This window comes from Choloepus didactylus, chromosome 2 (assembly GCF_015220235.1).
Source record: "Choloepus didactylus isolate mChoDid1 chromosome 2, mChoDid1.pri, whole genome shotgun sequence".
NCBI lineage: Eukaryota > Metazoa > Chordata > Mammalia > Pilosa > Megalonychidae > Choloepus > Choloepus didactylus.
In genome coordinates this window covers 126,036,090-126,050,947 of record NC_051308.1, presented here as the reverse complement: position 1 = coordinate 126,050,947, position 14,858 = coordinate 126,036,090, and the positions used below count along the sequence as shown (strand labels likewise).

The 14,858-nt window shown below is 48.8% G+C and overlaps 1 protein-coding gene across 3 annotated transcripts in view; it reads right to left on the bottom strand.

Annotated features, from left to right (window-relative positions):
- SYT6 (synaptotagmin 6) overlaps nucleotides 1-14,858 on the bottom strand; it is a 62,442-nt gene that overhangs the window by 35,417 nt on the left and 12,167 nt on the right. For all 3 annotated transcript variants that reach the window (XM_037826315.1, XM_037826314.1, XM_037826316.1), the window contains exon 3: nucleotides 13,733-14,291. In XM_037826315.1, the coding sequence (XP_037682243.1) occupies nucleotides 13,733-14,291 (559 nt within the window). The remainder of the gene's footprint in view (nucleotides 1-13,732; nucleotides 14,292-14,858) is intronic.

Sequence of the window (14,858 nt, the reverse complement as noted above, 5' to 3'; positions counted from 1 at the left end):
CTTCTCTAAATACTAAGGGCAAACCAAAGGAAATCAACACAGATGGTGCAGATGTTTGACAGAAAGCCTTTGGATTCCTTAATTGCTGGACTCTGGCCCCAAAGGAGTAGGATGACTTCATAGGCCCCACCCCGCGCTTTTTACCTGACAGCTCTTTGCTCATTTCCGTGGAGCAGGATCCTCTCTTTTCTTGATATTTATCTGTGGTCTCCTAAACAACCTGTCTCCTTCATGGCTGAGACCCCCATCCAATCTTCCCACTCAGCTGGGACCTCCTTCTCAGGCCTCATTTTAGTTGGGAAAAACTGGTTCATTCTCAGCCATTGGCCTCATCTTTCTTAAGTAACAGAAAAAAAAAAAAAAAACAAAACATTTAAAACCACAGTTGCCATCTATGGTGTGGGGATCCTGTTAATGGCAATATAACAATCACCGTGTCCCTGCTGCTCTTGGAGAAGATGGCTTGGTTGTTCCATTGAATACCTTTGCTGGGTTTTTAATGTGTGAAGATGGGGCTGGAACTGAGCCTGGGTATAGGAACTGGAGAGAACTAAATTTCTTGGTACCAAAGAGGGGTGTTGCTTTCTTATTTGTTCATGTTTTGAGGTATGAACCTAGGGAGATGATGGAGAGGAGCCAATAGGAAGATGGGAGCCAGCACTATATAGCAAGGCATGGCCAGGAGGACCCTGGTGGCAGGTGCCCAGAGGGCTTTCAAGGATAGGCATGTCTATGGTGCCACACAAACTGTTCCCTGCACAGGGAGGGTAAATACCCATTTCCCCATGACTGTGACAACAAACCTTCAGCCAGCCATCTCTAGCACTTTGTGTTGCTTGGGGTGGGGTGGAGCTGGGGATGTATTCTCTGATTGGGTCAACGAAGGAAAAGTCAATACAAGAAGAGAGGATGACATCTCAGAAGAGGCAGAAAAATGGAACCATAGGGAACCATGAAAACATATTCTCTTCCCACTCCAAGAATAGGCAGGAATCTTGGGAAGAGCCCGTTGGATCCAGCTCTCAAGAGGCAGTTTAGAGGAGGGCTAGGCGCACATACTGTGGAGCCAATGTGCCTGGGTTCAGCTCCTGGCTCTGCCACCCACTAACCTTGTGACCTTGAGCAAGTCACCTGAGTCTCCTCATCTGTAAACTACCTCCTCTGCAGGGTGGTTGCAAGAATTAAATGTAAGCTAAGGCACTTAGAATAAAACCTGGCACACACAACTCCAAGAAACCCTGGCTAATGTCCTGCTTATGCCTGCAACAGCAATTCTGCACATACATTATAATATCAGTCTTATTCCCTCACTACTTCCCCACCTTACCTCCAGACCCTCTGTGTTAGTTTGAACAAAAGGCATGTTTTTAATCCTCATCCACGTCCCTGTGGGTGTGAACCCATTTGCAAAGAGGACCCTTTGGAGATGTATTATCAGTTAAAGTGTGGACTCATTTGTGCATAGGCTATTCTAAAATCCTCAGGATGGGCCTTAACCCAGATTACTGTTGTTCTTAAAGAGAGAAGACAGAAACCAGAGAAAGTCACAGGAGGATATCAAGGATATCACCATGTGATGGACGACTGCAATCATCAGAATACTACCACCGACTCTGGGAGAAAGCATGGCCTTGCCAACATCTTGATTTTGGATTCTAGCCTTCTAAACTCTGAGGCAATAGATGCTTCTTGTTTAAGCTTCTGTGTCGTATTTACCATAGCAGCGATGGCAGACTAAGACACCTTCCCGGCCTATACACAGTCACCCACACGCTTTCTGATGACAATACAAGAGTCCCAGAGAAACCAGCCCCATGGTCAAGGATGTTGGTACCCTCCCTGAACTCTAAGCTGTGACAAGTCCAGACCATCGGTAGAATTAAAACTCAAAAATGACAGACATTGGAAGCCTTGTGAAGCAATCATTGGTATTTCTCAGGCCACCATTGAAGGCAACACTAGCTGCACTGACCAGAGGTGAATGTTTAAACATCCTGCCCCAGCCCCTCTCATCACAGGGGCTGCCCCTCTCCTCTAATTCACTCTTCCCAAGGTCAAGTGGACTCCATGGAAAGCTCTCCAGCCCAGGTCTCCCTGCAGCCCTGGAGAGATCCTCAAGGTCTTAGGGACTTTGTCCAGAATGGAAGGCATTAAATATTCATGGAGAATGAGTAGGTGTCAATTCAGACTCAAGAGGAACGACTGATGAGGATGAATGAGAGACAGATGGGCACAGGGTTGGGGGTGGGGGGCTGGCTGCTGTACAAGTCACATTTTTCTACATTGTTGTAGACACTAAAACACCATAAAAATATGCTAGCAACAGGATGCAGGTTGACCTAAGCCCCACCTTTTCTCCTTCATTCTCCAAGGTATAAATAAGTACAATGGGGAAGCTTTGAGGGTGGGGGTTATCTGGCTCGGGGTTCGAGGCACTTTGATAAATGATCTCATCTTTCCTCCTTGGTTTTCCTGCTGATGTTGCTTGTTGGTTTGCCTGTTTCCAGAATCTTACTAGATTCTCCTTGCATGGAAGAGACTAACACTTGGCAGAGGGGATGTAGTCTTTGCTCTGTGCCCCTTAACACTTCACGCCTTGGGCTCCAGGTCCTCCCCTTCCTGCTCCTTCTCCCTATGGCCTAGAGAGGCTCATAGAGCACAACGAAGGCAGTGAATGGGCAGAGGGGAGGGAAGCAAAGAGGGGAGGAATAAGTGAAAGAAAGAAAAAAAAAACAGGGCAAGAGAATTCTATGACATCTATAAAAACCTAGGGACAAGGCAGGCAGTAGGAAGTGCACAGGAGTGGGTCTCATGAGACCTGGGTTTGGGATCCAGATTTGCACCACTCCCTGAGCCACCCTGGGCAAGCTGAGGGACTTTTCTTGTCTTCAGCTTGCTTCTCTGTAGCAGGAGGAGGTTGGGCCAGTTCATCTCTGGGGTCTTCTCCAGCTCTGATCTTCCCCAAAGGCAGGAGAGCATGGAGTCACAACACCATGTTTTGTAGGAAAATTACAACCCCCTCACAGACTGCCCCAGTTCTCCCAAGCCAGTTGCTATTCTGGTCTTACTTACACCCATTACCCCAGTCTCTCTGAATTGCTGCTGATCTCCAGGACCCAGTGCAGCCCCATCTCCACGAATGAATCCTGGAGTGCGTGCATTCGTGACAGTGTCCAGAGGGGATGCTTGGCTCTTGCTTCCCTCATGACCAAATAATCTCTCTCTCCAGGAGAAAATGTCACTGTGGGTTATCAGGTGATGGAAGCAACAAGACAAGAGCATATGCTCTGTGCAGCAAGGTGGGGGCAAGCACAAGAAGTGCACCCATGTTGGAGGAATAGATTTCTGTTGATGCATGAGCTTGTTGCCAAATGATTTCCCACTCATTCTTTCGTAAGGGAACATTTAGATATTTATACCGTTGAGATGCACAGCATACTAATGAGGGGCACGTTGGGCTGGGAGCAGGGCAGGGTCTGCCTGGCCAGCCAGCCAGCTCCACGCTGTAGCAGGCAGCGGGAGGAGGACGGGTAAAACAGGGCTGCGCTCTGGTTGCCCGTGGGTGCTGGGATCTGCAGGAAGCTAGCCGGAGTGGGCAGGGGGACTGTCTGGATGGTGGGGAATATAACAAGGATGAAAGTAGAACTGTCTTCACTGTTCTGAGCCTCCAGCAGCTCCTTAAGGCCATTTCCTCTGAAGCTGCAGGGAAGGACCTATTGTCAAAGGCAACTTAAAAATGAGAACACTCAAGGCCAGCAGAGCCTTTATTGAGCAAAACTGCTTACAGCCAGGTCAGAGCCCTGTCTGGACCAATTAACTTTGTTTTCCAGCACCACATGGGAAACCTTTAACCCTTTGTACCCAAGAACGGTCACTGGTCCCAGTTGGCCCAAGTGAGAGGGTATGGGAGGGTCAGCACACGTCCATCACCTCTGCAGGAAGAACTCACAGACTTGGAGCACTCATCTTTGGTGGAGCAGCCCGGACTCCTGGGCCCAGCCCATGAGCTGGAGTTTGCACCTCACACCCCTCCCCTTTCTCTTTCCAGGTTCTTGATGGATTGCCGACAGTCCTTTTCTAGGGGACCTTGGCCCTTGGGCAGCCCCAACAAAGTCAAGGTCCCATTTTCTTGAGAACCTGGGGTTCAGTAGAGTGAGCACATTCTCGGGACCTGAGCTTTGACCATGGAGGGACCCTAGGTGCAACAACCCCCACCTCACACCTGCCCCCCATATGCTCCAGTCTCTATAGGATATGAGCTCTGAGTACAGGGCTGCAGTTATTATTAGTTTGGATCAGAAAAAGCTGCTCCTGGCTTTGACGTTCCCATCTCACCAGGTCCCTCCAACCTCCCCTTCTCAGTGAAGAGAGCAAAGGAATGGACCTGCAGAGCTGCCCTCAGCATTGGCAGGGGTGGAAGGAATAATTGCGGGCGGGAGGTGGACTGGACATTTCTGCCCACCAGCCTGAGGTAGGGGCTGTTGGAGGAGAGCTCGGCATCCAGAAAATAATGAGCATAATGAGGCCAGGCCCCAGGGAGTGTGGGGGCAAATGAACATCCAGCAAAGACAATCAGGCAGTGATGCAACTCTCGCTGAGCAGCAAGTAAACAAGGGAGCTTTAGGACCCCCTCCGGCAACCCAGGCGGCTTCTGACTCAGGCGGGCCAGGGGTCAGGCAGCCAAGAGGGCCACAGCCGGGCTCACTCGGTGGCTCAAAGTATGGGGCAGGGCTGGCTGTCTTCATACATTATTCAGAGCAGCTCAGGCTGCAGGGCTCTAAGAGCAAGGCTTCACTGGCTTGGGCAGGCAGCCCAGGCACAGGCAGCCTTGCTCCCTTCATACTCTGGGGCTTTCGAATGACCCTAATTTGCTCTGCAGGCCTCTTTTGGAAAACTGTCCCCTATTGCTTCAATCCTGGCTCGGTCCTGCATGCAAGAGTCTAGACGCTGGGGAATTTCAGGAAGAATTCTAAGGATACTGAGCCCTGACTGCAAAATCCTGCTGAAATATGTTGTTTTGAGTGGGCTGGGGCTGCTCACTTAGACCCCCCTCCTACCCCCCCAGCTTTCCTCCAAGGTATGGCCCATGCACGGAACCAGCCTGCTGGCACACTGCAAAACCAACTTCCCTGGCCCTTTAAATCTTATTTCAAGACCTACTCCCTCCAGAAAGTTTCCCTAAAAGAATGCCACCCATGTCCCAGTCTTCCACAAATGATCTACCCCAAACAGGCTGGAACAGAATGGCTTTTCTCAAGGCTGACCATGATCTCCTTGGGCTGAATGAAATAGTCAATTCTCAGCCCTCATCTTGCTTGATTGGTCACAGCATCTGATACAGTTGATCCTTCCCCCTCTTCTCCTGGAAACACTTTCTTCATTTCCCAGGATACCACACCCTCCTGGGTTTCCTCTTATTTCACTGGCTGCTTCTCCGTTGCTAATTTTTCCTCATGGCCCCCATGGTTACACGTCAGAGACCCCTAAGATTCAGTTCTCCATCCTCTTTCTTCTCTATCTAAATTTACTCCCATTGGGATTCCATAAGTCTCATATCGCGTAACACCATTTATATGCTGATATCTACCAAGTTTATATCACTAGCCAGTGCCTCTCTCCAGGACTCTAGACTCTATATCCAACTTCCTACTCAACATCTCCACTTGGATGTCTAAAAGGCATCTCAGACACAGCATGCCCAAATCTGAACTCCTGGTCTTCTCCAAATTGGTTCTTCCTCCAGGATTCCCCAACTCAAGGAATAGCAATTCCATCCTGAGGTGTTCAGGCTGAAAACCTTGATTCTTTTCCTGGTCTATACCCTAGACCCTACACCCAATCTGTCAGCCAATACTGCTGGTTCCACTTTCAAAATATAGCCAGAAGCTAGCCACATCTGACATCATCACCAGCATCCTTGTTCAAGCCACCACCATCTCTCTCTCTCTTTTTTTTCAATGGCAATAACTTCCCAGCTAATTTCCTTGCTCTTGCTCTGGTTGTATTGTCTATTCCCAACCCATCAGCTACAGTGATCCTTTTAAAATTTTGGCTGTAGAACCTCATTAACCTTTCCTGCCCCTTTATCTCTCACTTCATCATCTTTACTCCCCACCTCTCAGCTTAGCTCCATTTCTGCTCCAGCCACACTGGCCCCTTGCTATTCCTTGAATAAGACAGGCACCCTTGCATCTCAGGGTCTTTGTGTTCGCTTTTTCTTTTTTTCTCCCTGAACCTCTTCCTTCAAATATCTGAATGGTTCCCTCACTTCCATTTTTCAGGTCTGCCAAGATGCTACCCTCTTAGGGACGTCACCCCTAACCACCATGGTTTACTCTGCTATCTTCCCTTCACCATCATGCCCCCTCCCAACCCAAACACTATCTATCACACTTCCCTACTTTATTTTCTCCATCCCACTCATCACTATCTGCTGTACTATTTATCTTACTGATTCACTTGTTTGTTGTATGTCTCCCCTATTAGCGCATACTGTTCCATGAGAGCAGGGATTTTATTATTGCAACCCCAATGTCTAGGACTGTGCTTGGTACTTAGCAGGTGCTTCAACAGACAATTGTTGAATGAGTAGTTCCCCTAGTCATTCATTGCTCCTTTGACTTCCTCAGTTCTCTTTTCTCTTGGATTTCCTCCTACGTGGTAACTTTCGCTGCCCCCTCTTCCAAATGATGGCATTTTTACTTGCTCTGACACCCCTGTTAAGCTGTAAGCTCTTTAAAAGCAAGGATTGTTTGTTTTTTCAATACCCAGTTGTTCTAGTATCCAAGCACATCCTTGAGGGCTCGTTGAAGACGTGTTGAATGGACGAAGATTCATTATGTTCTGGCCAAGAAGTACCTGGGAACCCAAGATCCAAGGCTGAGGCTTGGAAGAAATTGCATCAAGATGCTGATTAATGAGGAAACTGAGGCACAGATTAGATAATGTCCTCAAAGTCACAAAGCTTCATCCCAGGGTGATTTAACAATTCACAGCAGGTCAATCAGCTGATTATTTAGTTCTACTTGAAAAATTCTTTGTAGCCACTCTGGGGTTTCATTCTGCTGAGTATGAGGGCATGAGAAAGGGATGCAATTGAACTTTTTTCTGGCAATGGAGGCAATATCATCCCAGGAGGCCAGCTTTTCCTCACAGTGGCTGGGCCAGTGAGGACCTACTTACCCCCAGGACAGTTCAGAGCTGCTTTCCTGCCTCCCCCACTAGAATCTACGAGGCCTTGGGGACAGGGCTGGTGTTGGAGTCATCTGTGCTGCCTGGTGCCTGGTACATAGTGATTACACTGTAAGTAGTTATTGGATGAAGAAAAGAAACTGCCTACCAGTTCTCTCTAGGTACTTCCTCCAATCCAAAGGAAATAAAGAAATACTGTCCTGTTTCTGACTCCCTCTTACATCACTTTCTGGCTCTTGATGCTCTCAAACCCTGACCTAAAACTTTTCTTTTCTAGAAAATTTTTCAGATCAGATCATCTGATTCTGATTTCTTTTCTCCGTCTCTCAACATTTCTGCATGTGGCTTGCAGTATAGCCACTTATGTAATTTTTCTGTAAGAATTTTGAATTGGTCTGTCCCCATGTATGGGCCCTGTGGTGGTGGTGGTAGGGAGCTGGGGACCATGGGGTACACTCTAGGTTCACATTACCCTGAGACTTCTGAAGTGATGGGTTCTTTCTTTGTCATCCTTTCTCTCCCCATAGCTCAGACCAAGATTCTGTGTCCAAGAAGTACTCAGTGATGCAGTTGGTGCACATAGTTGCTGCTCAGTAAATGTTTGCTGAATGAAGGAGGGATGAATGTCAAACTCAATGCCCACAGGAAGCAATACTGGGAAAAAAAGCAAAGGAATCCAAGTGACAGCACAAAAGCTGTCCCTGAATTGACTAAATTTTAAGAGGAATGAGCACCTAATCAACCAACAAAGAAGAAACACCACCATTCTTCCTAATCCCTTGAAGAGCTGCAGGATGTCTGGCTCTCTCTTCAGTTCCGAGGAGCAATGTAATGTCCCCTTCTGGCCACGCAAAGATCATGCACTCTGTTGAAGACCTGGGCTTGAATCTGAGTTCTCCTACTTTCTCTCTGTGTGACATCAGGTAAGTTACTTAGCTTCAGAAACTTTGTTTCTTTATTTACATATAAGGGCTGTGGTGAGGATGAAATGTGATAAAGTAGTCCTTATTCTTCTCACACAGTAGAAACCAATAAATGATAATCCTCATATCCCCACTAAATGGGGGATCTGAAAGTTGATGCATGGGGATGAATAAGCTTGGCAAAGGACTGGCCTCATGGGAAAAGGAGGAAGAAGGCACGCTGAAGGGGATCTCCTCTCCAGCAGGGACCTCTGAGAGGCCATTTCCCAGGGGCTGTAGAAGGCATGATTCTCACTGACAGTTAAGGAAGGAGAGGGCATGTCTGGAAATTCTGTCCAGGAACCTATCATCCTGGGGTTAAGGCCTCTACTATGGAGACCACCCTCCCAGGAACCTTGTATCTTTGCTCTGTGAAAGTAAGAGAGCCAAGATCTTCTCTGCAAGAGAAGCCAAGAATCTGAGAAGCTCAGAAATTTGAAGCTGGTTTAACACTTAAGAGAACTGCAGCCCAGAGAGGGGAAGTAACTTTTCCAAGGTTACACAGAAAATGCATGGCTAAGGTAAGAAATAAAATAGGAATAAAATAACTACCAACCCAGTCAGATCAGGAGTCTAGACTGAAGTGGAGGGTTGGGCCTGGGGTGTGGTACAAACAGTGATCTACTGGCTGAGCCTGAAGGGAAGGGAAGGCACCGTGAGAATGGGCTCAGGAGGCTGCTCTGTGCCCAAAGTGCCATCCTCGGCATCTTGCATATTTTACTTCATTAAATCCGTGTAATACCACTATGAACTATGTATGATTGTTATCCCCATGTGGCTGATTAGGAAATTGAGGCACAGATTAGATAATGTCCTCAAAGTTGCAAAGCCAGAAAGTGGTGACGTGGACTCCAACACAGGTTTGTTCCTGTGTGGTGTCTAACCCAGGTGGAACACTGAGGCTTCTTGTATACAGTTCTGCTCGTTCCCAGGCTAGAGGCTGTTTCATTAAATGAGGCATCCCTTCCTCCCTGCAGACCCTGAGTCCAGGCTCCCTGGAAGTATATGGAGCACCCCACGACCCCAAAACCACACTCATGCACATGCACATCTGCACACATTACACACACACACACATGCACACTCTGGCCTGGCAGGGACCTGACCAGGCAGGAACATGGCCAAGTCCATTAGCGCCACCAAGCACAATGCATATTTATGGCTCCAATTACAAGCCTTCACCTCCTGTCGCTGCAAAGGTGTGGGAATAGCAACAGGAATAGTTGTATGCAGTGGGGTCTGAGCCTCTGGAGCAATAACTACAGGATTACAAAGATGTTAGCAAACCCCAGTGATGGTGGCTCTATTATAATGATAAATCTACAGTTTTATATAGAAATAATTAGACTGGGGGCAGAGGATGGGGGAAGGGATGAGCTGCATGATTTCAGCCAATCTGAGCTCTGGATGGAGAGAAAGTGAGAAACACCCAGGAATGCCCAGGAGACCACCAGGGGAGCTCAGTCGAGCCAGGCAGGAGGGAGGACAGCCTGAGAGGTCCCGGACAGCCATGCACAGGGCTGGAATGGATTTGATGAAATCCCGTGATTTCCTTCCCATGCCTGAGCTTCTTACTGGGGGAACACGAGAAGCCTCCAACTGCCCTGGTGTGTCCAGTTTGCCTGCTTCTCACCCTCCAGTCCAGTGGGGATGGGCTCTAAATACCTGCTCTGCTGCCCAAGCTTCCCCTTCCTAACAACCTAGGGGTGGTGAGGTGGATGTTCCCTGCAGTTTAAGATCTACAATTAACAAAGAGCTAGAAATCCCCGGTTGTGTACTTAGCCTTTGCTAATATTGAAGCTTGATATTCAGAGGCTGTGAGAAAATGGCACAAATGTTCCAGGCTTTGCTACTTCAAACCAACTTGAGCACTGGGTCAGGGGCTGGAAAAGGGACCTGCCCAGTTCCACCTGACCCCCTGATACAAATGTGAGCTGCCACACAGGGACAGCATTCAGGTGTGACACTCCAAGCAGCCTCCCGAGCCCCCGTTGTCATGGGGCTCCTTCAGCTAAGCCTATGGTCACTGACCTTCTTCTTGGATCCTTCTGCTTGGATCCAGACTACCTGATATGACTGGTTCATCTCTTTGCCCCTCAGAAATAAACCATTAACCTGAATTATTCCTCTGAATGTCTGCACAGATTGATGTCTCCCCTCCCAATCCTGGCTCTACTCATTCTCAAAATATTACTTATAGTTCTCCTCCAGGAAGTCTTCCCAGGTTAACTCCACCCAAATCCAATGCTCTGTCCCTTGTGCACCATTATCTAGAGTTTTAATCGAATTAACTTAACTAAGCCATTAGTCAATCAACAAGAATGTTCTGGGCTATCACTGTTTGTGTAAAATAACATGCTTAGCCCCAAGGTGAAATACAAGAGTGTGGGAGGCAAGCCATTCTTGAGCCATAGGGAAGACTTTACAAGGCAGGATATGATTCAGGATAACTGAGGGATACAGAGAGTAAGTTTGGAGGGGATAACTTCTGTGAGACTGGGAGGCCAGGTGCAGGAGGGCTTCAGGTAGGCTTTGAAAGGTGTTGGTTTGGGCCAGGCAGAGAAGCAGTGGAAGGCCAGACAAGAGGGACCCACGTGAGCAAAGGCAGAGGCAGGAGGCAGGAATGACTAGGCATGTTAGGGAACAGCCTGGCTGGGGCAGAGTAGCTGCCACGGGTTCCTGGACAGAGCAGCTCTGGCTCAAAGTGGAGCTCTAGGAGCAGAATCTGGCAGGCAGGATAGATGGCAGCGGGCTATTGGCTGCCCTCATCTGTACCCATCTCCCACCTTGCTAGCTACAGGACTTCATATACACTGAGTGCTCAATCATTCCCAGAGTTGGCTGACTTGGGCCTCCCAGGCCCCCAAATAATTGGAATTTTAGAGTCAGCACAAAATCAGGGAAGAGTGTCTGCCTTTTTTCTCTCTTCCCCTTCCTTTGTCTGAGTCCTCTTCTACCTCCCGCAACACAGCCAGGGTGACTAGCTGGTGAGGCTGTGGGCCAGAGAGCCTGAGGGGCTCATCTGAGATGGAGCCTCTACCTCAGACCAACTGCAAGCCAAGAGGAGGGGTGTGAGCACGGTCACCCATTCTTGGGCTTTGTAAGCTCCTGGGCCTGGACTCCCCCAAGGCCTCTGATCCTGCCTAGAATGCTTTCCCCTTCCACTTTGCCTATCAGTTTATACCAGCCCTTCTCAACCCAGTTTAATTTTTCCTCTCCAGGAAACCATTCCTGCCTGTCCTAACTTGCAGGGATCTTGCACGCTGAAGCAGTATATATTATTTGCTACCTTGCTTTGCTATCTACTTCATGGACATTTCTTGTCTCTGCAATTAGATTACAAATTTCTGTAGGTCAAAGAGGCGGTCTTCTATCCCAGCCCCATCCTCATGTCCCAGTGCCTGGCACAGAGTTCTGCTTAGGAAGAGGAGAGGGAGAAGGACTCTAATGATACTGACTGAGGAGGATGAGGAGTCGGATAAAGATGGTAAGGATGGTGATGATTTGTCCAGTGCCCTTTGCAGTGATCTGCCCGTTTCTGAAGCTCAGTTGGGGAAGCGGGGATACAAAGATGGCAGGAATAGCCATGAAGTTCCAAGATCTGGGATGTCAGCACTGAGGAAAGCAGTATGCTTGGGCACGGGTGGCCTACTCCAGGACAGAGGCTTCCACTTATGCCTGGAGCTGAAGACACAGAGAAGGGAGGTGGGGACTGTGGTGAGGAGCAGAGGAGGCCCCTCAGAGAGCTGAGCTGAGCTCTGTTCCCCTAATCCCCTGACCCACCCCTTCCCTCTCTCTTGGCCCCTCTCCCCTGGGCTGTGGCCTCACATGTGGAGGACAGAGCTGCTTTTCTCTACCTGTTCGGTCACCATAATGAAGCTGCTGCCTTTGGAGACCACAAGGGAGGAGATGCACCAGATGTAAACTTCAGAGTGATTTATAGATCAGAGCTCCTGGGCCCGGGGCCGGCCCACAGCTGCTGTTCCGTCCCGCCCCGTCTGCCCGCCCCGTCTGCCAGCCTCGCTGTTTGTGCTGTTCTTGGGGATGACATTTCAGGAAAACAAAGGTACAGGAAGCTTTGGGACATCTGACTGGATTGATGAAAGGCAGCACTGTCTATGAGAATGGGATGCCCCAGATACCTTCTTCCCTGGGGCAGAAGCAGAGCTCACTGTGCTTTCCCTTTTGTAACAAATCAAGATTCCTACCCCTTCCCCACCAGGCTGGGGCTGATTTTCTCAGCCTCTTCTGTCACAAATTCAACCCAAAGATATTGAGTATTGACTGTCCAAAGGGAGGGTCTGCAGACTAAGTGGGGACACTCCTGCCTCAGAGAGATGTTATAAGAAAATCCAGGGGCCACTCAAGCACTTACTACTCAAGACACCAGATGAAGGCCATTGGTGCTTGGTGAAATGCCCCTGGAGGGTTCTTCCCAGGTGTGGTTAGAGAGGGGCACAGCACCCACACCTGCAGGATGTAATTACACAGCTTCCCCAGCACCCCACCCAGAGGACTGGAGACACATCGTCCACACTGGACCAAAGGGCTCTGAGACACATCGTCCATACTGGACCAATGCCCTCTCTAATTCTCTGTGCTGAACTTTGTCTTCCCTTCGCTTAAAACCGTACTTGAACCTGAGACCTGAAACCATCCCTGTGAACAGCTCAGCACCTCTCTCTCATGTGTGGGTTAGCTTGGTGTCCCTTCAGCCTGCCTCCCCCTACCCTAGACTGGAATGGGAAGAGCAGGACTCCAAGAGAAGGGCTCTAAAAGAAAGACTGTGTGTGGTGGTCACTAGTGTTGTGCATTAAGTAATTCCAGTTCTTCTGGGCACATGGCAGGATCATTTTGCCCTGCCCCCTTGTGTTAGGAGTTGCCATATATCCTGCTTTGGTTACTGAAATGTGAGTATAAGTGACATATGTCACTCTGTGTGGAAATTTTAAGGACTAGCATATGATTTGCCACATCCTCTTCCTCCTGATGTGGTAGCTGTGGGAACACATGTCAAGGTGGAGCCTCTATTGGAACAAGGTAGAGTAGAGCCCCCAGCCAAGCTGCAACACACACGTAACATGAACAAAAAATAAGCCTCTGTTGTCTTAACCACTAAAATCCTGGGGGTGGTTATTACTGCAGCACAACCTGATTCATCCTGATTGATATAGCTTGTCCTTGATTGCTTATTCCAAGCTCCTAACACATATCAGCATCCTCCTTAGATGCTCCTGTTTGATTCAGTCTGTGGGCCTGGGCCAATCCTTATCCATGATCAAAAGGACAAAAAACAACACTTTAGAGTTAGTAAACCTGAGACTAAGCAGGTAGAGAGAACCACCCTGGAGCATGCAATCAGAAGCAATAAATAAGAATTCACTTCTCTTCCCACCCACTTGGGGGATGCTGCCCACCCCCAACCTGGAGCAGAGTACAAGGACTTCTCCAAAGCAGGCTAGGTCTTTGGGTAGTTTCCAGAGGCCCCCTGCATATCTTGATGGGCAACGGTGCATTTGTCTCTGGGGGAGAAATGTCCCACTCAACCTAGAACTGCTGAGGGAGCAGGATGTACTCACACTTGTAGCATACTGGATGTCCTTCCAGATGGAAGTTTCCTGGGACAGGTCGGAGACCTCAAAGAGGTTCTCCAGGATGACCTCCCCAATCATGTCATGGCGGGAGAAGCGGTCGAAGTCGAAAACACTGAGATGCAGCTTGCGGTCAGCCAGCTCCTCATAGGGCACGGGGAAGTGGAAGTTCTCATCGAAGGTGGGGTTTAGGGTCTTGCGGTGCACCCGTGTCTGCAGCTTGCATTTGCGGTCAGGCAAGAGGTAGATCTTGACGTAAGGGTCAGAGCTGCCGCAAAAGTCCTTGGCAGGGAGGTCGAAGGCCTTCAGGATGCGCACGATCAAGGTCTCACTCTCGTAGTCATAGCGTAGGCTGAAGTTGATCTTCCCACAGCTCTTGGCAGCCTCAGACTTGGCCTCGTCCCCATCCACCGACTTCTGCTTGTAGAGCTCAGGCTTGATGCGGCCAATGCTGGTGGGCTGCTCTGCCGCTGGCGGGAGCTCATTGCCATAGTCTACACTGGAGACGTGCATTTGTCGCGGTAAGTGGCGCTTGAAGGAGGTGTGCCTGGTGGTGGACAAGAGAGGACTGAGAGTGTGGTCAGGGCTCAGGAAAAAGAGGATACAGGTAGACACACATGGCGGCCCTGGATCATCCTGCCTCTTGTTTTGACCCCACTTTTCCTCTGCTCAAACCTTCTGCACAGGTTTGAGGATTACATGTCTTAATATTTGTAAAGTACTTGGAATGGTGCCTGGTATATGGCAAGCTCAATAAACATTAGCCATTGTTATCACTGTCATTATTCCTGCTTTTCTGTTGCCTGCTTTCTAGGTTTTTCCTAGTAGACATGACTCTGGTCCTTCCATTAAACGATGAGACCCCTTAAGAGAAGGCCCTCCTTTCTTATCCTCAATGTGATGTTCCCTTCTTATTCTTCTTCATCATCATCATCATCACCATCACCACCACCACCACCAACAACAACACAGTTAACATTTATTGAGCATTTACTGTATGCCAGGCACTGGAGCAGTTAAGAGCATGGGCTCTGGAGCCAGACCACAGAGATTAATTTTGGCTCTGCCTCTTTCTAACTACTCAACTTTGGATAGTTTATTTAACCTCTCTGTG